The 23092-nt window shown below is 42.4% G+C and overlaps 1 protein-coding gene and 1 long non-coding RNA gene across 2 annotated transcripts; one reads left to right on the top strand and one right to left on the bottom strand.

Moving 5' to 3' along the window:
* Nucleotides 1–14761: 14761 nt before the first annotated feature.
* Nucleotides 14762–18143, bottom strand: DKK1 (dickkopf WNT signaling pathway inhibitor 1). The gene is made up of 4 exons (XM_032313600.1): nt 17612–18143; nt 17204–17366; nt 15923–16066; nt 14762–15801 (listed from the first exon to the last, which is right to left on the bottom strand). The coding sequence occupies exons 1-4, from the start codon at nt 17855–17857 to the stop codon at nt 15548–15550; spliced, it is 807 nt and encodes a 268-aa protein (XP_032169491.1). The 5' UTR covers nt 17858–18143; the 3' UTR covers nt 14762–15547.
* Nucleotides 18144–18357: 214 nt separating this feature from the next.
* LOC116573145 lies at nt 18358–22742 on the top strand. Its single transcript, XR_004278616.1, has 3 exons — nt 18358–18662; nt 22103–22211; nt 22406–22742. It is a non-coding gene; the product is annotated as an uncharacterized LOC116573145 (long non-coding RNA).
* Nucleotides 22743–23092: the final 350 nt, after the last annotated feature.

Raw genomic sequence — 23092 nt, 5'->3', positions numbered from 1 at the left:
CCCACCAACTATGCATGAGGGTTCCTTTTTTTTCCACATCCTCAACACTTGTTGTTTCTTGTCTTCTGATAATAGCCATTCTGACAGGTGTGAGATGGTATCTCATTATGGTTTTGAATTGCATTTCTGTGATGAGTGATGTTGAACACATTTTCCCATAGCAGTCTCTTGTGAATCTTTGTATTTCTGTGGTATCAGTTGTAACGTTGCCTCTTTCATTTTTTATTTTGAGTGCCCCTGTTTTTTTGGTTTCTTTTTTTTTAATTTTTTTTAAAAGATTTTATTTATTTATTTATTTGACAGAGAGATATCATAGGCAGATGGAGAGGCAGACAGAGAGAGAGAGAGAGAGAGAGAGAGAGAAGGAGGCTCCCTGCTGAGCAGAGAGCCCGATACGGGACTCGATCCCAGGACCCTGAGATCATGACCTGAGCCGAAGGCAGCGGCTTAACCCACTGAGCCACCCAGGCGCCTCAAATTTTTTTTAATTTTAAAGATTTTTATTTATTTATTTGACAGAGATCTCCAGTAGGCAGAGAGGCAGGCAGAGAGAGAGGGGGAAGCAGGGTCTCCGCTCAGCAGAGAGCCCGATATGGGGTTTAATCCCAGGACCTAGGATCATGATCTGAGCCAAAGTCAGAAGCTTTAACCCACGGAGCCACCCAGGCACCCCTGTTTATTGGTTTCTTAGCGAGTCAAGCTAAAGGTTTGCCAATTTTGTTTATTTAAAAAAAAAAAAAAAAACAGCTCTTAATGTCGTTGATTTTTTTTTTTTCCCCCTATTGTCTTTTTGAAATCTCTGTGGTTTAGAAACTACTAATTTATTAATTCTATGCTCTGGGAAGAAAATTTTGTGAAGTCAGCATACAGCAGTATTAATAACCATCTTAGTGTACGCATTCCCTTTAAGACCATAAATTTCTCCATTGCAAAGTCCTTTAACTGGTACTTCACTAGATCTTTCTATAATGGTTCTCTTCAGCTAATAAATCATGATCATGTTAAATTGATTTTAAACCCTGCCTTTCAGCTAAAAGTTATAATTTGTCCTGCTCAATTCAGCTATGTTTTGGGGGATGAGAGATGGGATGGATTAAAAATATTTGTATATTATTCTTCCCATTTCTCAAGTTTCCCGTTTGGTAGTCCTCTTACTGTCAAAACTTCTATTGGAATTAGTCTCCATCGCAGGTCTTGACACACGGTTATGAAAGACTCCCAGTTTAAGAAATGCCCTAAGCATCCCCCTCACTGTAATCCTTTGCAGCCAAGCCCAGGAAAGTCCAGATGTAAATTCCAGTTTCAGAGTCAACAAGGTATTCCACAAATCCATTTCAAGATTAAGGTGTGAACATTAATAGTTCTACTTTGCCTGAAGTAGACAAGCTAAGAGTGGTGGCTCCCAAACTTGTTCCCACTGGAACTTTGACAGTTGGTTTTAAAGCTGATACCACACCCTAGACTGACCAGTCATAATCCCTGGGGATGGGTCACAGGCATTTGTAGTTCTTGAAGCTCCTCAGGGGATCCCACTATGAAGAAAAAATTTGGGAACCACTCTTTAATGGCATCCACAGAACTGGAGCTAGTTGGGGCTGTAGCCCAAGTTTTAGTACACATGTTAAAAATATTCCACCTCTCTTCTGGAAAGGGATAGTCTCTAATAAAGAAAATACCTGCTTTATGGTCAACCTGTGGAACAAAGGAGGCCAGAGAATTCTCTGTGGTTCCTTTATCAATGAATGTGACCTGCAACTGAAAGTAAAATTTCTCCTTATGAACTGGAAAGTTGAGTCATCCATCAAGGTCTTAAAGCCATCTAGTCCTTATATAGGACAAATAGCAAAATGAATGAGACTATTTTAAATAAAAAAATTATTTTTAATAACTGTCGTAATGTGCTGTGATTATTCCTGTTTTTGATTTGAATTTGTATTTCTGTAATTACCTAAATAACCATCATGAAGTAATTTTTGTCTGAATTTTATGTATCAGTTAATTTTGTTACCTAATCTTCGTAATTAGGTAATTAATAACGTTCTTATTGAATGCATTTAAACAGTCCTGTTATAGAAAACAATCATGTGATTACTGAACCTTTTGGCATAGTCATGTATATTATGAATAATGGCATATCCCTTCAAGGGAAAATAGCAGGGAATGTGACTGATTCATTCAGCAAGTACTTAGTGAGCAAATAGTATACCATGAGCCCAGAACTGAGTGCTATGGGTCGGAAGATGAACAAGATTTTTGTACTGATGAGGCTCACAGTTGGCTGGGGAAGATCTCTATTTTATTAACACCAAGATAATTTATTAGTACTGGAATAAGAGCTATGAAGAAGAACTTAAGAGAGCATATGAACCACCTGACTCAGTGGTAGTAAGTTTGGAAAGACGTCCCTTGAGAAGCTGAGATGTTGAGACAGAAGTTGGTCTTAGGAGAGAAGGTGGGTGACTCCCGTGAAGTGTTTTGTCTCTGTTTCCGTTTCTCTCATCCGAGTATGAAATTTGATAAAATAAGTTTTCTCGAAGGAGTATCTGCAAATGTATAAAGTTTAACACCCAGAAAAAAAATTAAAGTTACTTTTTCTTAAAAAAAAAAGATTATTTATTTATTTATTTGACCGAGAGAGAACTTACAAGTAGGCAGAAGTAGGCAGAGAGACAGGCAGAGAGAGCGGGAGAAGCAGGCTCCTTGCCAAGCAAAGACCCCGATGTGGGGCTCCATTCCAGGACCCTGGGATCAAGACCTGTGCTGAAGGCAGAGGCACAACCCACTGAGCCACTCAGGCACCCCTAAAGTTACCCTTTTTATCACCACTGACATAAAGTGGGCTTTGGGGCCATAAGCATCCCATCTGCTACTTGTCCGCTGTAGGGATGCTGTTGACACAAGCCTCTCCTTGTGTCCTTGCTGTGTTGGTATGCTGAGCAGTTATGCATATTGCTAGAATCACTGAAAGAACCATCTGGAGTTCTAGATTTACCCTCGCTCAAGTACTGGGGTGGGACTTCTTTCTACACACCCGCAGTATGGCTATCCTGTTGGGACTAAAGCATTTTGATTAAAGGACGTGTAGCAGCAGGTTCTAAAATTAGATGTGCAGCATCAGTCAGTTGAAGAGCTTGGGAAAATCCAGGTGGATAGACCCAGTACTGGGAGATTTTGATTCAGTACATCTTAAAAGGCCAGTCATCTGAATTATTAAGGTAGCCCAGGTGTTTCAGACGGTGAGTTGACTGTAGGAACTATTTATATAAGAAAACTATAAGAAAGCTCCTGGGCATGCCTGGGAGGCTCAGTCGGTTGGGTGTCTGCCTTCAGCTCAGGTCATGATCTCAGGGTCCTCAGATCAAGTCCCACATAGAACTCACTGCTCAGTGGGGAGTCTGCTTCTCCCTCTGCCCCTCCCCCCTGGCTCATTCTCTCTCTCTCTCTGTCTCTCTCTCTCTCTCAAATAAATACTTAAAAAAAATTAGTATCCCTTTTGAAATGTAGTCAGGAGTATATACAGCACTGAAATTCAATACCATGACTTCTCAAATCTATACCAACACGGAAAATCCCTTCCTGATGGCACGAGACCCATCACCATTGCAATGTGACTACAGCGTCCTGAATTCACAAGTAGACTGACCACTGACCGCTAGAGTTCCCACACAAGGACACATGGAAAACTCCTCCACCTTGGAGACTCTGCCCAGCTGTAGCAGAATGACACTTAGTGAGCCCTAACGTTGAGCCAGGCACTATCGTATGACCTAAAACCAGTTCTAAATTCAACCCTGACCCCAGGTCCCACCTCCAGGCTGTCTCTTAAACCATGAATTTTGACATCTTTCTTGTGTGTGTGACTGCTGTTTTGGCTCTTTTGGATGAATCCATGATAGAAGTAGTTTCTTCTTCTGGGAGTTGAAACCATTCAGTCCTCACTTGTTAACAAAACAGCAAATGGTAATCATTAATGTAGTTGTCTCTACCCACAGGCAGGGTTTAGGCTTTGGAAGGCTGGACTTCAAGGTGACAGTAATCAGAATGCAAAAACATTTGAGACTCACAGTATACCTTGTATATAGGCGACTTGGTAACTGGCCTTAAATCCAAGGATTTTGTTGTAGTTCACAGTATATAGTACAGAGAGCATCCTCTTGTATGAGGGAAATAGCATACAAATCTCACCATGACTTTAAACTTTCCTGATAATTGGCTCTTTAAACTCTCTTCTCAAGAAATCGAGGATACAGGACACCTGAGTGGCTCAGAGGGTTAAGCCTCTGCCTTTGGCTCAGGTCATGATCTCAGGGTCCTGGAATTGAGCCCTGCTTCAGGCTCCCTGCTCAGCGGGAAGCCTGCTCCCCACCCCCCCCCCACCCTGCCTGCCTCTCTGCCTACTTGTGATCTGTGTCTCTCTGTCAAATAAATAAATAAAATCTTTTTAAAAAAGAAAAAAAAACTATTTTTCACTTAAAACGCCTTATTTTCACAGTTTTATTAATCTAATCTCTGTTTTGGTCAAGACCAGCACATTATACTCAAATACAATTTTTTAATTTGTTTTTTTAAATTTTTAAAATTTATTAACATATAGTATGTTATTTGCTTCAGGGGTACAGGTCCGTGAATCATCAGTCTTACACAATTCACAGCACTCACCATAGCACATACCTTCCCCAATGTCCCTCACGCAGTTACCCTATCCTTACGCCCAACCCCTCAGAAACCCCCAGTTTGTTTCCTGAGATTAAGAGTCTGTTATGGTTTGTCTCCCTCCCTGGTCCCATCTTGTTTCATTTTTTTCCCTTCCTTCCCCTGATGGCCTTGTCTCTCAAATTCCTCATATCAGAGAGATCATATGATAATTGTCTTTGTGTGATTGACTTATTTCACTTAGCATAATACCCTCTAGTTCCATCCATATCTTCGCAAATGGCAAGATTTCATATCTTTGATGGCTGCATAGTATTCCATTGTATATATATACCACATCTTCTTTATTCATTCATGTGTTGGTGGACATCTAGGTTCTTTCCATAGTTTGGCTATTGTGGACATTGCTGCTATAAACATTCAGGTGCACGTGCCCCTTCCGATCACTACATTTGTATCTGTAGGGTAAATACCCAGTAGTGTGATTACTGGGTTGTAGGGTAGCTCTATTTTCAACTTTTTGAGAAAACTCCATGCTGTTTTCCAGAGTGACCTAGCTTGCATCCCCAACAACATTGTAGGAGGGTTCCCCTTTCTCTGAATCCTCGCCAATATCTGTTGTTTCCTGATTGGTTAATTTTAGCCATTCTGACTGGTGTGAGGTGGTATCTCACTGTAGTTTTGATTTGGATTTCTCCCTGATGCTGAGTGATATGGAGCACTTTTTTATGTGTCTGTTGGCTATCTGGATGTCTTCTTTGCAGAAATGTCTGTTCATGACCTCTGCTCATTTCTTGATTGGATTATTGGTTCTTTGGGTGTTGAGTTTGATAAGTTCTTTACAGATTTTTTAATGGAATTTCACAAAAAGACATTTCTCAATTCAGAAACCTGAGGTGCTGCATTTTCCCAAGTCCCCAGATAAATCTTCATCCTGTGTTTAATGTAACTATTCAGTAACTCAGGGGTGCAGAGGCTTTAAAGGGTTGACTAACCAGCCCTGCTGGGGGTAGTTAGAAGCCTGGACTTCAGGGCAGACTTCCCAGTTTCCGGTCCAGCTCTGTCACTTGGTTGGTCCATAACCTCGGGCAAACATCTCGAGCTTGCTTTGCCTTGGTTTCCTCAACCATAACATGGGAACAATAAACACAGCTACCTGAGGGGGATGGGAGAATGGAATGAAGAAATAGATCCGTCTCATTTAAATAGTCCCGGGTACCTGACGTATGCTCTGAAACTGTTGCCACCCTTGTCCCTCCTGCCAGGTGCATTGCTCGGAAGGCACGTGGTTTTATTTGCCAAGATTCCAATCACTAAAAGGAAAGTAGAATCATTCCTGAATTCCTATTGCCTGTCAAGCCCGGCGGGGCATGCTTTCACATTTTCGAACGAACGCTAACAAGGTGGATTCATGTGCACCCCACAATTCTGTACCCTTACTGTGTATCCGACCCAGGGTGGGATTCTGATGCAGCACACGCAGAGGGGAGGATCTGGAAAGAGAACAAAGGGAAGGATGGCGAAAAGTAAAGCTTGAGGTGTGCATTTAAGTAAAACAAAACCCTAAATCACAAAGTCTTATCACAAGGCAAGTTTACGTCTTGCTCCTTGAAGTGGCAGGTCCGGGTAGGGGGAATCTGATGTCGCTATTTAGAAACCCAGTCCAGGAGAGGGTCAGTTGCTTAATTGTGGGACTGTCCTTATTCTCCCGGAGATCTGCAGGTAGGGGAGAAGCCAGTGCTAGGTCTCTAGACACACACACACACACACACCCCTCTGCCCTTGGCCAAAACCCATCATGTGACCGCACCCACTGCAAGAGAGTCTGGGAGTGTGCCTAGAAGGAAGGGGAAGCTGGTTTGGCAAATAGCTAACCGCTTCATCCATGGGGTCTAAATGGGCAGGTGCAGGAGGATGCAGCTGCAAAAGATTAGATAATTAGAATTTAAAAACAAAACAAAAGAAAGAGCCTGATGGAAAGAGTAAGGGAAAGAAAAGGGGTGCAGGAAACCAGGCGTAGGGCTCCTTAAGGCAAGTGGTGGTATGAGCGGCAAGGAGAACATTGTTAAATGAAGCATTTAATATAAGAAAATAATTGCCCGGTGTCTGAATTTTGCCAAAAAGGGAACTCGGTCTTAGAAAAGCAGAAGTTATAGCTTTCTGTTTGTTTTCAAGTTTTCTCCAAGAGCCACCTGCATGTCAGGAGGTAGCTGCCCCTGCCGCTCCTCGATCAAGAAGGAAAGATGGTTTTTTTTTTAGTTTCTTTTCAGTATACCAGAATTCACTGTTTATGCACTGAAAAGAAATTTTAAAAATTAAATATTAAAAAAAAAAAAAGGGAAGATGGTGATCAAATTGGGAAATGTGCCCAGCTCCCTGCGTAAAGAATGCCCATTGTCTTCCTTGTCTCTAGCTTTCTGTTTAAATGAGCTAGACAGTTCAGTCCCCCTTTCTGTGAGACTAGAAGCCACACTGTCTGGGAGTGTCAACTGTATTGTCACAAGGAGGAAGGTGAGCTTATTCTCGGCAACAGCGATGTCCAAAGACCGTGTCCTGCCGTGGCCATTTGCGCATGATTGATGTACTGTATCCAACATTTCATCACGATACAGAATAAGGGGGGGATGTTGACCAGCTATACTGTGTAGTAATGTTGTATTTTGCCTACTCCCTATTCCTTTTCTGAATATTTTAAAGTACTTCTGAAGTATGTTTTGTGGTAATTTTACTGAAATTTGCACAGATAATCCTGTTTTTCCTTCCACTGTTCCTTCCTTCAACACATACTTGTTGTGGGTCTTCCCTGTAATAGATTCGGTTCTCCTGGTCAGTATTCCTTGAATGGAAAAGAATTCAGTTAGCAAAGGAAGGGTATATTTTTCTTTTCTGTAGTTTTTGGGAAGTGGAGACCGCAGCTTCACCATATGTATAACTTTTCTAATCTGAATGAGCTCTGCCAATCTCTCTGCTTAATGTGTAGAATAGTTCACAAGGAAAACCCAAGTGTCTGTCCTACCTTTAGTATTACTACTAATGGGAATCCTTACCTGATTGTGTACAAGAATGGGAAATAATAAAAAGAGATTAAATAGTTCTCATAATCCTGACTTCCAGAAATGGTCCTCTACTCTTAGCTCTTTGGTGGTATCACAAGTAACTCAGATCATACTGTGTATGTTCCGAAATATGCTTTTTCCCCCCTCCAAGGTTCTAACATGGGAGAATTAGGATTATTTCTCCAGGTAACGTTAATGACTGTAGAATATTTTAAGGACCGATTATAAATCACCTAAACCATTCTCTTACATGATATTGAGTTCACTTGTAAGTTTTGCCAGTGTCACTGTGGACAGATTTTTGTATGTGTCCATGATTCTGTTCTTAAAGGAAATTTCTATAAGTTGATACATCAGTTTTCATATTTTTAAAACATGTGCCAAATTTCCTCTCAGGAACACAATTCCAGCTAGCTGTTTGTAAATGTCCCCTTTTCTGCAACAGTGCTGACTTTTTAAAAATATATATATTTATTATGGGACTATAGTTAACACAGTGGTCTATTAGTTTTAGGTGTACAATGTTTATTCTATGACTATTCCTCAGTGCTCACCATGATAAATGTAGTTACCATACATCGTAATTACAATTTTACTATATTCCCTGTGCTATACTTTCATCTCCATGACTGACTTATTTTGTAGCCAGAAGTTTGTCCCTTTGTCTCCTCCACATCACCTATTTCACCCATCTCCCCCTCCGCATTCCTACTTCCCCTCTGGCAACCATCAATTTGTTCTCTGTATTTAAGAGTCTGGTTTTTGTTTGTTGGTTGGTTTTGTTTTTTAGATTCCACATGTAAGTGAAATCATGTGGTATTTTGTCTTTCTCAGTCTGACTCATTTTATTTAGTATCCTGCTCTTGAAGTCCATCCTTGTTGCTGCAAATGACAAGATTTCATTCTTTTTGATGGCTCAGTAATCTTCTTTTGTGCGTATCCTCCGCTACTTTGTCCATTCCTGTCTTGATTGCCACTTGACTTGCTTCCATATTTGCCTATCATAAATAAAGCTGTAGTACAGAGAGGGGTGCGTGATCTTTAAATTAGTGTTCTCATTTTCTTGGGGCAAATACTCAGCAGTTGAATTACAGGATTGGATGCTATTTTATTTTGAACTTTTTGAGGAACCTCCACACTTTTCTAGTGGCTGCACCAGCTTGCATTCCCACCAACAGTGCATGGGGACTCCCATTTTTCCACATTCTCACCAACACTAGCTATTTATCGTCTTTTTGATACTAGCCATTCTGACAGGTGTGAGGTGGCATCTTAATTGTGGTTTTATTTGTGTTTCCCCAATGATGAGTGATGCTGAGCAGCTTTCCATGTGTCTGTTGGGCATCTGGATGTTGTCTTTGGGGAAAAATGTCTATTCAGGTCCTCTGTCCATTTTTAATTAGATTACTTGTGTGGATTTTTTTTAATGTGATTTGTATAACTTCTTTGTATATTTTGGATACTAGTCTCTTGTTGGATATGACATTTGCAAACATCTTCTCCCATTCAGTATGTCGCCTTTTAGTTTCATCAGTTTCCTTTGTTGTGTAAAAGCCTTTTTATTTGGTGTAGTCAAAACTAAGTATCATTGCCTGCATTTAATTTAAACCTGAGAGTCATGGCTTATGAAATATTTAAACAAGTCTTTCTAAAAGTAACTTCTTCTCATGAGGATAACCTTAGTGCACAATATTGTGAAATATATTACGGCCTGATTGTGGCCAGCCATGTCTTCAGCTGATTTTACTTCTTACTACGGAATTTGTTTAATAGTTTACAATTGAGGTGGTTGCTTGCTACTGACCTTCCAATGTAATTTGACACCCACTAATATCTAGAGACTGTGTCACGTTATTTAATTATTAATTCGTGGGCAAAAAAAAATCCATTTATGAAAACTGTGTATTAAGTACTTAAGTTACAAAGAGAATTGTATGAGGCAGACTTTCTTGAATTCCAGCTCCACCAAATACGACCAAGTCTGGCTAGAAATAAAGTCATGTTCTCCTTATTTTATAACTTTTTTTGGCAACCCCTCCAAACCCAAAACCCCTCCAAACCCATTTTGTTTGTTTTAACAAAATAAAACAACAACAACAACAAAAAAGCCCTGTCTGTTGTGGAGAAACTAGTAATCTTTTGAGACAAATTGTGTCTCAAGCACCTTGTCTGCAACTCTCATCGCCACCTAATCTGGCAACTGTTGTTGAAAATGGAGAGTTTTTATTTTATTTTTTGCCAGGATAACAAAATACAGGATCAGAAAAGCTTTATTCAATATCAACACTCTAACTGTGGTGAATTATTGGCCCTTAACATGGTCACATTTTTATTTTCATAGCTTCACAATTTGGCTCATATGGCTTCTTCTGTCTCCAGTGTCTATCTTTTTCTACTTTGTGAACCCCTTTTCATCCCTTAGGACTGACATGTGGTTGACGTGGCCTGTGGCACCTGATCCTACACACTCCTCCTTGCTGAACTCCCAGTGTGTCTATCCAAGGTGGGCTGCATGTAGTTGGCAGTGTTAAGTTTTAACATCACTATAGCAAGGGGTGCCTCGGTGGCTCAGTCAGGGAAGCGTCTGCCTTCGGCTCAGGTCATGACCCCAGGGCCCTTGGATTGAATCCCACATCATTCACACTATAAATAAATAAATAAAATCTTAAAAAACAACAAAAAAAAATCAGGGCAGCTGAGTTAGCCAACTGGACCAGAGGAGGATCCCTGATCAAAGCTAAGCCAGTCAGAACCTAGTGCAGGAATCTGTCTCAGAGTCTCTGAGAGTCAAAGCCTTTTGCTGCGCTGACCTGAGCTGCAAGGTCATTTACAGTGGGGATGGAAGTCATGTCACCATGACCAGCCATAGGCATGGACAAAATTACAGTAGAGCAGAAAATATCAGCAAGCTAATGAAGCCAGTCTGCAGGATGGTTTCCATACAGAACTTTTTTTTTTTTCTTTAATGAGCTGTGTCATTCCAACCCATGTCTCTTTTTTACCTTCTCCGGTTTAAATGGTTTCTCTTCTTTGAAATAAAAAGACCTTAAGAAGATGGTTGATATACCACTGTGTTCCTGAAGCTTTTTATGAGTACCCACAGGCTAACTTAATTATTTTTAAATCTATTTCAGGTATGAATATATCTAGCATATAAATTTCAGTTATTACTACATATAATATATATAATACAGTATCCTATAATAAAATATATAAAAGATTTTATAAAGATTTCCCACTGAGCAGGGAGCCCAGTGCAGGACTCGAAAGCAGGACCCTGGGATCATGACCTGAGCCGAAGGCAGATGCTAAATACTAATCCAGGTGCCCCTATAATATATAGGTTTTATAGTCTCATAGTAGAGACTTAAAATTAGAGTGCTTACTATGAGCTAGACATAATGTTAAATATTCTTAAAATGCATGCATTATCCTCACACCTACACTCTGAAGTTGGAATTCTCTCCGTATCATCACGGAAGCGATAGATCTTCTTTGTCCAATACCATACAGCTGGAAACCAAGGAATCCCTGATTCTATCCAGCTTCATTTGACTCCAGAGACTGTGTTTCTAACCACTGTCCTGAACCACTTCTCAGCCCAAATTGTTTGTTCTCTCCCTTGCTAAACTGTTAGCTCCTGGAGGCTAGAGAGAGTGCTGTGTATATATTTTAAACTGTCAGCATAGTGCCCACCAAGCAATGCAGACTCGATGCGTGTTTTTTGAGATAAAATTCTCTATCATCAGCTGTAATGTCATCTCATAGTTTTGATATAATTGACTACTTCTAAGCAGTTGTCGTTAGGACAAACATAAAGGCCCATGTGCACAAACATTTGCACAGTCAGGAAATGCTTAAATTATATACACTTTCTGCAGTGTAGATATAGATAAAAATTTATTTTAGGTGTTGGTACTATACTCAGATTAGTATTTTCAAAGTAATGAAAATTGTAATCCAGAACTCAGGGGAACACATTTTATAAGCCAAATGGTAACACTGTCCATTTCTCTACAAAACTATTTTAAGGGGCACCTGGGTGGCTTAGTTGATTAAGCATCCGTCTTTGGCTCTGGTCATGATCCTGGGGTCCTGGGATCAAACCCCACATGGGGCTCCCTGCTCAGCAGAGAGTCTGATTCTCTTTCTCCCTCTGCCAGCCACTCTGCCTGCTGTGCTCACTCTCTCTCAAATCAATGTTTAAAAAAACTATTTAAAAAAAGTTGGTAGCATGATAAAGTTAGATAATATAGTTAGTTTAAAAATGAAGGAAAAGTTAATGATTTCACCCAAAGTTTTCAAAAGTGGCCCTAACTGCTAATTGGATGATGCAATTAGAAATCCTGAAACTTGGGGCTTCTGGCTGGCTCAGTCAGTGGAACCCGTGACTTTTGATCTCAGGGTCGTGAGTTTGAGCTCCATGTTGGGTGCAGAAATTACTTAAATAAATACATAAATAAACCTTAAAATACTGAAACTAATAAAATTTGTCATTGCATAATTACATTACTAATCTCATGATTTAATTAGTATGATTTGATTGACCATGGGAAAATCCGTAAAGGAGTTTGGCCTGAATTATGAATAATCCTATTGAGGCTGCATATTTGTGGTTTTTCTATTAAACAATACATCCCCATTCTCACTCCTACCAATAAAGTTCAGGTTAAACAAAATATGAAAATTAAACTCTTACAGTAAAACAAGAAAAGAAAAAGGATGGGGAAAAGACTTGCTTGGGATTTTATTTAATAATTATTTTAAATTCAAAGGAATTAGAGCAAGTCTACCTTTCACTGAATGCCAGAGATTACTGTGAAATTGTTAGGATAAGCCTGTATTTCCCTCTTCCTCCTTTGATACAACTTAGTCAGAGTTTAATCATGACTAGATCAGCGATAAGCAGACCTCCTGACATTTTGCCCAAGCCACCCTTTGTGAGTAGCTACAAAAGCATGCTTTATTTCAGATTTCCCTTCAAAAATTAGTCATTACTTTTGTAAAAGATTTTATTCATTTGAGAGAGAGAGAGAGAGAGAACAAGTCGGGAGGATAGGGAGAAGCAGGCTCCGCACTGAGCAGGGAGCCCGAGGTAGGACTCAATTCCAAGACCCTGAGATCATGACCTGAGCCGAAGACAGACACTGAACCAACTGAGCCACCCAGGCGCCCCCCAAATTAGTCATTATTTATCCTTCCAACTATACCAGCATAAGTACACAAAATTCCTTGTTTGTGGCACAATATGTGTTCAAGTAAAAACTCTGGAAACCATTAAAATGTCTCCATGATGACTCCAAATAAATTATGGTACAGCCATCCCAAAGTCCTATACACTTAATGCAGTCATTAAGGGAACGAGGCACCTCTCCATGTACACGTGGAATGGTGTGGAAGACACAAAAAGAGCAAGATGCAGGGACACATGTAGAGTATGTTTCCCTTTGATAAAATAGCCTGTGAATGCATTCCAAGTTCACGTATTTTCCATTCAGATTGTTTGAAGGTGAAATCATGAACACACTTAAGCACCACCATCGAAAAGGTACAAGATTCCTCAAATGATCCTCTTTTGAATTTGTATTGTATCTGCCTTACTAGGTAATGAAGTATCTACAGTTTTCTTGATACTCTTTGCACATTTATAAATGTGCAGAATTACTTTTTGATGGAAATCCCTTCCTAACTCCTCCCTTGATAGGAAGAAGTGTCCCTGCTTGATTGGTTTCTCCTTCTCCCACCCCGTCACAAGATGGGGAGCATCAGGGAAGGAACATTGCTGAGGTGGGCAGAGACGGAGGGTCTCTGACTGCAGTTGGCTCCTCGAGAGAGGAAGGGCTCTCCACACCAAGGTCCTTCAAATGCTTGTTCCTTTTCCCTCTTAAAACAGATACCCTTCTTTCTTCTTGAAGAAAGGGTTTCCTGTTCCCTTCCTCTATTGTGCTTTATTGGAGATGGCAGGCCTTAGATTTGGCAAGTCAGCAAACGAACACATGTAAAAAAAGAGAGTTTCTCCAGGGTGAGGAGGCTGAAACTTGCAGACAAAAGGCAAGAGAACAAGCGGCATCCAAGCGACATCCTGCCAGATGCCTTGTCAGGGAAGAACCAACCAAACCTTGTGTCTCCTTGGCTGAGCCCCTTGAAATTGAACCACTTCCTGGAAGACAAAAACAATAAACGCTCTTGGACATCTGTGTTATTGAAGGAAACCCTGTGGGCAGGTGATCAGTCCTTGTCCTTTGGAGTGCCTTAAACCCAGTATTTTGTGATTCCGATACAGACTTTGAAAATATTAGGGAGTAAGTGGAAGTTGGGACTGCATGCATCCCTCTTCCCTGGTCTCAGATTTACCAATGCCGAAACTGGTCAATGAAAATACAAAGCCACTTTAGGTCTCATTTCTGGTTTTTGTTTGTTTTTTGTTTTTTGTGTTTTTTTTTAGCAATTTATCTCTACTCTCCTTCTAATCAACAGGTTTAAGAAAAATAAAAAGGGAAATACTCACCTTACTTAGTAAGGGAAGGAAATAAAGGTATGAGAGAGGATTTGCAATTTTTATTTAATGATCTTAAAATCAAGTAATTAGAACAAGTCTTCCTGGCACGAAATAGTAGTTGATCCTTCAAACTGAGTAATTTGGTACCAAATCTGCATGTATTTCTCAACTGTATTTACACACACACACACACATACACACACCCTTTGTGCTAACCATCCAGTACTTTGCTCTGGTATTTTGTGGGAAATTTCTTTTATTGTTCAAGAGTTATTAGCCGTTTGGATAGGTATTAATTTATTTGAAACTGCTTTTGAAAGTAGTAATATAAGATTCAATCTCATGATTGCACTTTGATTATGTGAGTTTGTCAGTAGAGAACATATTTCTTTAAAATTACTCTAGGGGCACCTGGGTGGCTCAGTGGGTTAAAGCCTCTGCCTTCAGCTCAGGACATGATCCCAGGGTCCTGGAATCGAGCCCCACATTGGGCTCTCTTCTCTGTGGGGAGCCTGCTTCCTCCTCTCTCTCTGCCTACCTCTCTGCCTACTTGTGATCTGTCTCTCTGTCAAATAAATAAATAAAATCTTAAAAAAAAAATAAAATTACTCTAGAATTGACCTACACTGGCTTACATTTAGAAAGTAACTTCCTCTGATTTTCTTGAAATGGTCACCTTTCTGTCCCTTTAGAATACATACACACACAAACACACACCCTTCTAAGAGCACAATGTCAAAATTTATCTATACTTGTAACATTTTGTGGTATTAAATGTTAAATTTTATTTCAAGGGCTATCACAGCCTAGAGATTAAATATAATCTAAGCACTGAGATAGTACATTTCAGAAAATAAGCTAGTATTTCCATGATCAAGTTTAGATACCTATCATTTTTCATTCCAAAAGTTTCTTGTGTTCTAGAGTCTAGAATTAAAGGGAAAAGGGTATAAGCATTTAGGAAGTATAAGCTGAAATTATTTATTTCAATTCAATATAGAATATTAGAGTCAAGATAATAATCAATGTGTACAAAAATTTACATAACAAGAAAAACAATAGACAATGCAGCACCTTTAGAAAAATAATTAAGTTTTGTTGCATTTACAGGTAAGTGCCACACTGAGAATTTACAACACAGTAATTTACTGCAATCAATGACAGGGTTGTTCCATAAAGAAACAAAGCTCTTACACTCCAGATTTTCAGAAGGTATTATTGGAATGCTTAATCAGAACCACAGAATTTGTACATCCTTTAGGATTGAGCTGACAAAAGTCACACAAAGTTTCATAGCATCTATTATAGAAAAGGAGTCCACAGTGTTTGTATGGCTGGCTTAGTGTCTCTGACAGGTGTGGAGTCTGGAAGAGTTACTGGCTTGATGGTGATCTTTCTGTATCCGGCAAGACAGACCCTCTCCACAGTAACAACGCTGGAATATCTCCAGCCCGTGGGAGCCTTTTCTCCTGTGCTTGGTGCACACCTGACCTTCTTTTAGGACCGGTTTACAGATCTTGGACCAGAAGTGTCTAGCACAACACAGCCCCGTAGCACAGTCTGAAGAGCGGAGACAGACCGAACCTTCTTGTCCTGGAAAGGAGGAGACAGCAGGAAGAGTACACGGTTACTGCCCGGGCTGCATTATTTCGTGAAGAAAATCCCAAAGACACTCCCGATGTGCTAACCAAGAATGCAGAGTAAGGTCCTTTACCTTTGGTATGATACAGTTTTGAAGAAAGCGTCGTTCTTCGGGAATACCCATCCACGGTGCTGTGATCGTTACCAGCACTTTCGAGAATGGTTTCTTCGATTTCCCCTCGATGGAAATGATTGTGATCAGAAGGCATGCATATTCCTAAGGAAGTGGGAGATAGCAGGAACACATTACAGCCTGCCGTTAACCACCAACAGCCTTGATTGTGGCAGTCTGCTATGCCCGCACCACCTTGAGATGCCTCATTGTGGTGACATTATTTTAAACACAAGCCAAACTGCCTCCCTAGTGTTAATGCAAAACTCCCCAGACGGACAGAAGCATCAATGCGTACCCTGTGCAGTCTCAGGCAACATCCCCAGTATAGCTACTTAAAATACTTTCCTACCAACTGTGGCAGTGGCAGTGAGACTTCTGCCCATGTTAATACTACCCTTGGGGGAAGAAATAAAACTAGTCACTTAAAAAATTGTTCTTAAAAATAACTTCTCTGCCCTCGGTGCTATATGGGTACTGGCAGACCAAGTTAAGCAAAGGCAACACCAGCTGGCTGGAAGACTACAATCTCACCCACCAGTTACTTCACTGTATAATTTCTATATTACAGAGACTGAGTTAGTTCTGCCGTGAGTATTACTGGGTCCTAAAGAGGGTCGCCACCCTTGAGCTTATTTCTGGAGACTTCTTTGGCTGCCTGCGCCTACCTCTTTGAGACAGACATTAAATTTTAGTGGATCTGTGGTCGGGGGCGGAGAACTTATTTTAAGGTAGCAGGAGGTGGGGGCCGCGGGGGGGGGGCTGGATTCAGAGGGCAGGCTGTGTATCAAGATCCCCCTTAAGGGGGGCCAGCAGAGACAGATAAATCACTGTCTTCTGGCTGACTCCGGTTTTAACGGGGATCAGGAAAGGGAGGCCAGCATGGTAGAACCATGGGAGACACGTAAGAAGAACAGAGATGGCAGCTAAGGTCAGGGCTGGTTTCCTTGGGTTCTCTGTGCATTTTCACCTTCCTCCCCATCTTTCTCCATTGATGTCACGTGTTCAGGGAAGGGTTCACTCTGCGGCAAGCAGTCCTGTTAAGCAGGCCAAGGGCACGGGGGAAAATAAGGCGCTCCACGACCTCCAAGATGAAACACTCCCAACGTTTCTGGGAAAGCTTGCCGGCTGAGCACCCATTCGCAGGTGACACCACAGGGTTCCCAAAGCTGGGAGCGGTTTCCTCCCGTCCGCAGAAGGCCAAATGCAGGACGCTTGGGGTTAGGGAGCGACAGGACTCACCGTTTTTGCAGTAATTCCCGGGGCAGCACATAGCGTGGCGCATGCAGCGTTTTCGGCGCTTCCTGCAGGCCAGGCAGATTTGCGCGCCCGCGCCCCCTCCGCGGGTGGGGCTGGCGCAGTACTCCTCGGTGCTGCACTCCTCGTCCTCCGCGCACGGGTAGGGCTGTGGGGAGGGGCCGGGCAGAGGGTGAGGCACCTGCGCCTCCTAGTCCCCAGGCTCCCGCATGCGGACGGTCATCTCTGACTCTCTGCGCGCACCTCTCTGAAGCTGTTGTGCGCACGGCACCCGGACGCAGACTTCCCAAATGAGCCCCGAACTGCACACAGTTCACAAGTTCTCTGTGCTCCCCCCACGTAAGACCCTCCTTAAAGGTCACAGTGTCCCCGGCTCCCCGAACCCCTGCTCACCTGGTAGTTGTCAATGGTCTGGTACTTGTTCCCGCCCTCGTACGGCATCCCGGGGGCCGCGCTGACTGCGGAGCCCGGGTGCCCCGCAGCGCCGCCCAGCGCCGGGGGCAGGTTCTTGATGGCGTTGGAATTGACGAGAACCGAGTTCAAGGTGGCGCTCACTCCGAGCTGGAGGTGACCGCAGAGGGCGGCCGCTACCAGCGCGGCCAAGACCCGGGCGGCTCCCACTGCGCCCGGGGCCGTCATCGCAGAAGCTGTCCGGTGAAGGCCCCGAGAGAAGGCTTGAATGTCCCTGTGCAAGGGGGTCCCTGGAAGCCGCGCCGGCACGGCTGCAGTCCGGGCTCCGAGCGCCTCCTGCGGTCCCCGAGTCTCGACCGCAGGCGCAGCTCTGCGCCGCCACCGCTGTGGCGGCTGCCTTTATACCGCGGGCTCCGAGCATCCCGGCCCCTCGGGGGAGACAACAAAGCGGGGATGGGATTTCAAAGCGCTGGGAGGGGCTGGAGGGTGTGTGTGTACACGAGGGGGGGGGCTTGGCCCTCCCCACCCGCCCTTCCTGGCGCGGCCGGTCCCCTGGCGAAGCTCCCTTCGGGGCGCGAGTGTCGCGGAGTGCGAGCGCGGACGCCGTCGACAGAGGCTCGCGGAGGGAGGAACCCGGGCACCGGCGCCCGCCCCCTGCATCGGGGGTGCGCTCCGGGGCTCGGAAGTACTTTTCAGAGCAGGGTTGTAATGTTCTGAAAAAACACTTTTCTTCTGTCTCCTTTACGCCACTAGGTGCTCAGTTACTTTGCACCGTAAAGAGTTTTCGGGGTGAAATTCAGCCCAACTGGTGACTCAAAGGCTCTCTCGAGACGTCCCAGCGAGAGGACCAGGTGGTGGGTGCAAGTTGCTGATTAACCTTTCAGACCCACGGTTTGCAGATTTAGAGTGAGGTCCTCGGTTTACGTTGGGTCAGCTTCGCCCTCCCTTTCTTTCCCCCACATCCCACACCCCCCTCCCGCTGCCACCGCGAGAAAAATGTGCAAAGAGAAGGAAATTTGCACATCAAACGAGGGTAAGAAGGAAGAAGAGCTAATTCTCTTTTGATGGGAAGTTTAGAGAGGGAGGCGAGAGACGGGCGTTTGGAAATTAGATCAGGGGTGGAGGGGGCGGGAAGTGACTATCGATAATCAAACTGTTTAATGCCACTCTTTGAGTCCGAGCAGTTGCGCTCAGTAGATGAACTTGATTAGGCAGACGCGCGAGATCAAAGAGGCCAGAGGGAAACCGGTCAGAGTCCAAGGGCTGAGTCCGTGGTCCTTTGCCTGCTGGCCCGGCTCGGGGGTGGGTCAGCGCAGTGAGAGGAGCGAGGCTTAGGGCTCAGCGCCCGACTTTCCCGGGAGTTACTCCAGATCGCAAAGCTGCTCCCAGGTCAGAGCGTCTAGGGACAGGGAAGTAATACCCCTCCAGGGAGATAAGTCTAGCTGCAGGAAAAGGAAAACTGAAAGTGAGCCAGAACGTGAGTGAGTTCGCTGTCATCTAGATCCCTGTCGAAAAAGAAGACAGTCCTGCTGGTGTGGACGAACGCTGTCCTGCTTATACAGTGGAAATGATTTAACCAATAAAGGCCTCTGGGAAGCGTGGTGCGCTGGCACTGGGCTACCCTCTAGGCTGTTGCCCTTTGTGGGGGGGGGGGGTGGAGGTGCGTTGAGTGTAAATACCTAGGAGACTGTCCTAATTATAGTAATAATAAAAGATAAAGTACTGCCATTATTTGTATAACAGGTTGATGTTGTGTCAGGAAATGGACAACTGCTGTGCACATTTAGAAAAGGAAGAAATGATAGAATAATCACTGTTGAATAAGAAAGACTAGGATATATTAATTTTGCGCTCCCTCACCTCTATGGTACTTAATACTCTACACACAGACCGAGACCACTACCAAGTACAGCTGATGGGAGTCTTTAAGTAGTATAATCATAAAGCTAAGAGGGGGAAGCGTTAAAAAGTTTGTAATGGTATGTGTTCTGGTTCCTTAGGTTTCAGAGGTCCTATTAAAAACAGCTTCCAAACAATTCTTTAATAATACCTCTAATTACACCAGTGTCCTGCCCATCCCAAATCCCATCTGTCCTATGAAATTTCCTCTGGTTTATGGGTAATTCCTTCTTGAAATTCTAATAGGGATTAAATCCCACTTTTTTTTTTTTTAGGTTTTATTATGAACATGTACAATGATCTAGACCTGGCTACAACTTCAGAGATTTTTGGCACAAATTGAAATTTGGAGACAAAGGGAAAGATATATATATATATATATATATATATATATACACACACACACATATATATATATATATTTTTTTTTTTTACATATTCTTTTTTTTTTTAATGAGCCTAAGAAACAAGTTAAGGAATATTTTACTGAGAATAAGCAATAAGCCAGGTCTCTCTTGGGGAGATATGCCCTACTTTGAGTTGACCTGAAGTTGGTGTAGATGGGGAGATATTATAGGATAAAAGGGTAAAGCTCTAGGGGATTTGAAATGTCAAATATCACTTGCAGAATATGATAATAATGTCAATAATTGATGTGCTGAGCCCCATCCGTGTAACAGAAAATCTGCAGGCTGTCTTAAATTGTCATGATGTTGAAATGAAGGGAAAGACTCCTCTGACCTTGTGGAGGGTAGAAATGTTTCTTCACAGTCCTATTATCCTACTTAAATGTTTCTAAAAATACATTGTGCCACACTTATGGCCAATCTCTTTTCCTCTTGTTGAAAGAGATGGTAATGTTGTTAACCCATTTAAGAAATTTAGTTCTTTGAGAGCTTGGATTCACAAATGAAACTATTGTCTGGGGCAAGAAAAACACATCAGTCAAAGAAAAACTTTAACCAAAAGACACGTTGCATAAATTCAGTTTCAAATCCTGATTATGTATGTCTGTTGTGGTTTAATTTTCATTGAGCTTGGACAGAATCCCTGGTGTTGAGGTAGGGGAACTAAGTCAAGACTAGGGTTTTAGGAGCAGACTGGGTTCTATCTCCTTCCCGACTTTCCATGCTGCTCCTGATGTCATGATCTGAAAGAGAATAATGAATTGGTGAATATCTAAGTTTCTACTATGTGCTAAGCAGGGTGCTTGGTGCTGTGGGATCAAAGATGAGGGCTCAGGTTATTTAGCTTCAAGTAACTAAGAGGGGGAGGGGTGGCAAACTGGTAAATTATACAGAAGAACCTCCCCAGGAAGGCCTCAGAGAGAGCTGAGTATGTAGAAAGCCAACTCTTAGTTCCAAATGGGAAAATGCAATTGTTTCAGTGGGCTGAAACAATTAAAAATCCCTTTCATGATTGAGTTTCCTCATTGGCAACAAAAGAGCAGAATGGATAAGGAAGGACAGTGAGGTTCATAGTGCCATTAGCTGCCAATTAAATTTCAGTGAATGCCCATTACTTGCAAAATGCTACCCTAGTACCTTTGAGAGCATAACCCGGAAAGCATGAAAGTCAGGTTTCTTGTCCTCCGAAAGCTTTCTATCTATAAGTAGTTGGGAGAAGAAAATATAACATGGGAATGTACTTTTTTCCCAAAACAGATCCTATTTTAGCAATAGGATGTCATGGGCAAGACAGAAAAAGGTACAGAAAGGGTGACATTAAGCCTTAGGGAAGGCAGGGGGTTTCTGATGAGTCTCTGAGCCAGGTGGCAAGCTGGGGGGAGTCAGAGGCGCGGTCCTGCATTTATTAAAAGTAGTGTATTTCGTTCCAGAGAGACCTCTGACTCCTATTTATTTCATTTGTTGAAATGTTTCCATAATGGCTACAGTAGGTTTAATATATTAGATTTTTAAATAGATGGGCTCTGTGTACCAATGTGGAATCCAATCTCATAGCTCATCGATGGCAGGAGAGCACCCAGCAGGGAGGACCCTCTTCATCGAGGAGGAAGACACCAAAACCCCTGGTCTATTTGCAAATGATCCTTCCATCTCTGTCCTCTGAGAGTCTTCTGTGATGGCTGCGTGTTTAATTCCCTCCCGGCTTTCCCCCTCCCTTTGCTCTTTCATTCTTCCTCTTTGTTAAATCAAAGGAAGCAGATCTGTTACCATTTAATTTTGCTTTACTAGGAAAACGTTAAATAAATGTCATTCCTTCTGGTGCGTGTTGTCGACATTTATGCTGGGACCGATCTTAAAGTTCTAGCAGGGTTTCCTCACTCCCCTGTTCAGTATTTAAAAAAAAAAACAAAACAAAACTGTTATGAGTTTCTCATTGGCCTTTAAAAGATCTTGGTCTTAATGCTCTTCATGATGTTAAAAGGGCTTTTAGCCCAGGCCCAGGTTATGACTCCCCAGAGGCTGGATTAGGCTTTTTTGCACTCCTCAGTACAAAGAGAAGGCGAGATTTAACAATGGTTATGTTTATTTGCCCAGTGGAGATGGCCAGCCCAGATAAATCAGGCTCCGTGGTCTCTTTCCAACCTAAATCAGAAGATGTGTTTTACAGGAGCAAGACATTAAAAACTAATCTGAGAAGAGAGCCCAGGACCCAGAAACTTTGGACAGAAAACCAGAGAGGATCTTTTCTGATGTCCTGACACAGAGAAAGGGCTGTGGTATGTAGTTACGGAGACAGCCAAAAGGCCCCCTTAGTATCCCTCCTAAAGGATTTGACATTTCCAACCATAAATATTGGCCAAAGGCAACAGAAACCAGAATATAAGATCCTTTTAAAACAGACTCCAGACCTAGAGAAATGTTACTTTCCTTGATGTCTCTCAGTTCCTTTACTGCTTCCTTTATAATGCAGGTGCTTTCCGAAGATCCTGGCCAGGAAAGATGTTTTGCCATGGGATCAAGAGACTGGCGCTGGGATTCAGAGTACTGGGGACTTCTGTGACAGCCTGAAGTTGGCTGGAAGATATGGCAGCTTGGTCAAGCCATTTAATTCTAGTGTTGGTGTTGGTCTTTCATTTATAAGATGAAGTGGGAGGTAGAGAGGCCCCTTCTGCCTAGGCAAGCCTCTCTCTCTTTCACTTAAAAAAAAAAAAAATTATTGCCAGGACAAGGCCTTTTATATTCTGATTAAATAAATATATCCTGTAAGAGGCCCATTTTTCAGGCAACCTAAAATAATAACCCCTGACATCAATGTTGTATTTTGATTTCAAATAAGTTTTTTGAAGAAAACAGTTTAAATCTCTGAAAATAAGTGAATACTCGAATCAGGTGACTTTTTTTTTTTTTAAGATAGAGATATACACATGTATTTTTTTTAAGTTTATTTTATTATTTTAAAGATTTTATTCATTTAAGAGAGAGAGAGCACGCCGAGGGAGAGTCAGAGGGAGAAGCAGACTCCTTGCTGAGTGGGGAGCCAGACCTGGGACTGGACCTCAGGACTGTGGAACAATGACCTGAGCCGAAAGCGCATGCTTAACGGATGGAGCTACCCAGATGCTCCCACATGGATTTCTAAATTAAGTCAGATGTTCCT

The sequence above is a fragment of the Mustela erminea genome, chromosome 14, assembly GCF_009829155.1.
Source record: "Mustela erminea isolate mMusErm1 chromosome 14, mMusErm1.Pri, whole genome shotgun sequence".
Classification (NCBI taxonomy): domain Eukaryota; kingdom Metazoa; phylum Chordata; class Mammalia; order Carnivora; family Mustelidae; genus Mustela; species Mustela erminea.
Note: the sequence above shows the minus strand (reverse complement) of the source record. Positions and strands in the feature narration are given on the sequence as shown.

What these genes read in the sequence shown, in the direction of transcription:
- DKK1 (XM_032313600.1), bottom strand. Translation starts at nt 17,857, where the DNA reads ATGACGGCCCCGGGCGCAGTGGGAGCCGCCCGGGTCTTGGCCGCGCTG. An exon ending in CGGGAATTACTGCAAAAACG is followed by an intron (nt 16,067 to 17,203) that starts GTGAGTCCTGTC and finishes CCACTTCCTTAG; the next exon opens with GAATATGCATGCCTTCTGAT. An exon ending in AAAACTGTATCATACCAAAG is followed by an intron (nt 15,802 to 15,922) that starts GTAAAGGACCTT and finishes CCTCCTTTCCAG; the next exon opens with GACAAGAAGGTTCGGTCTGT.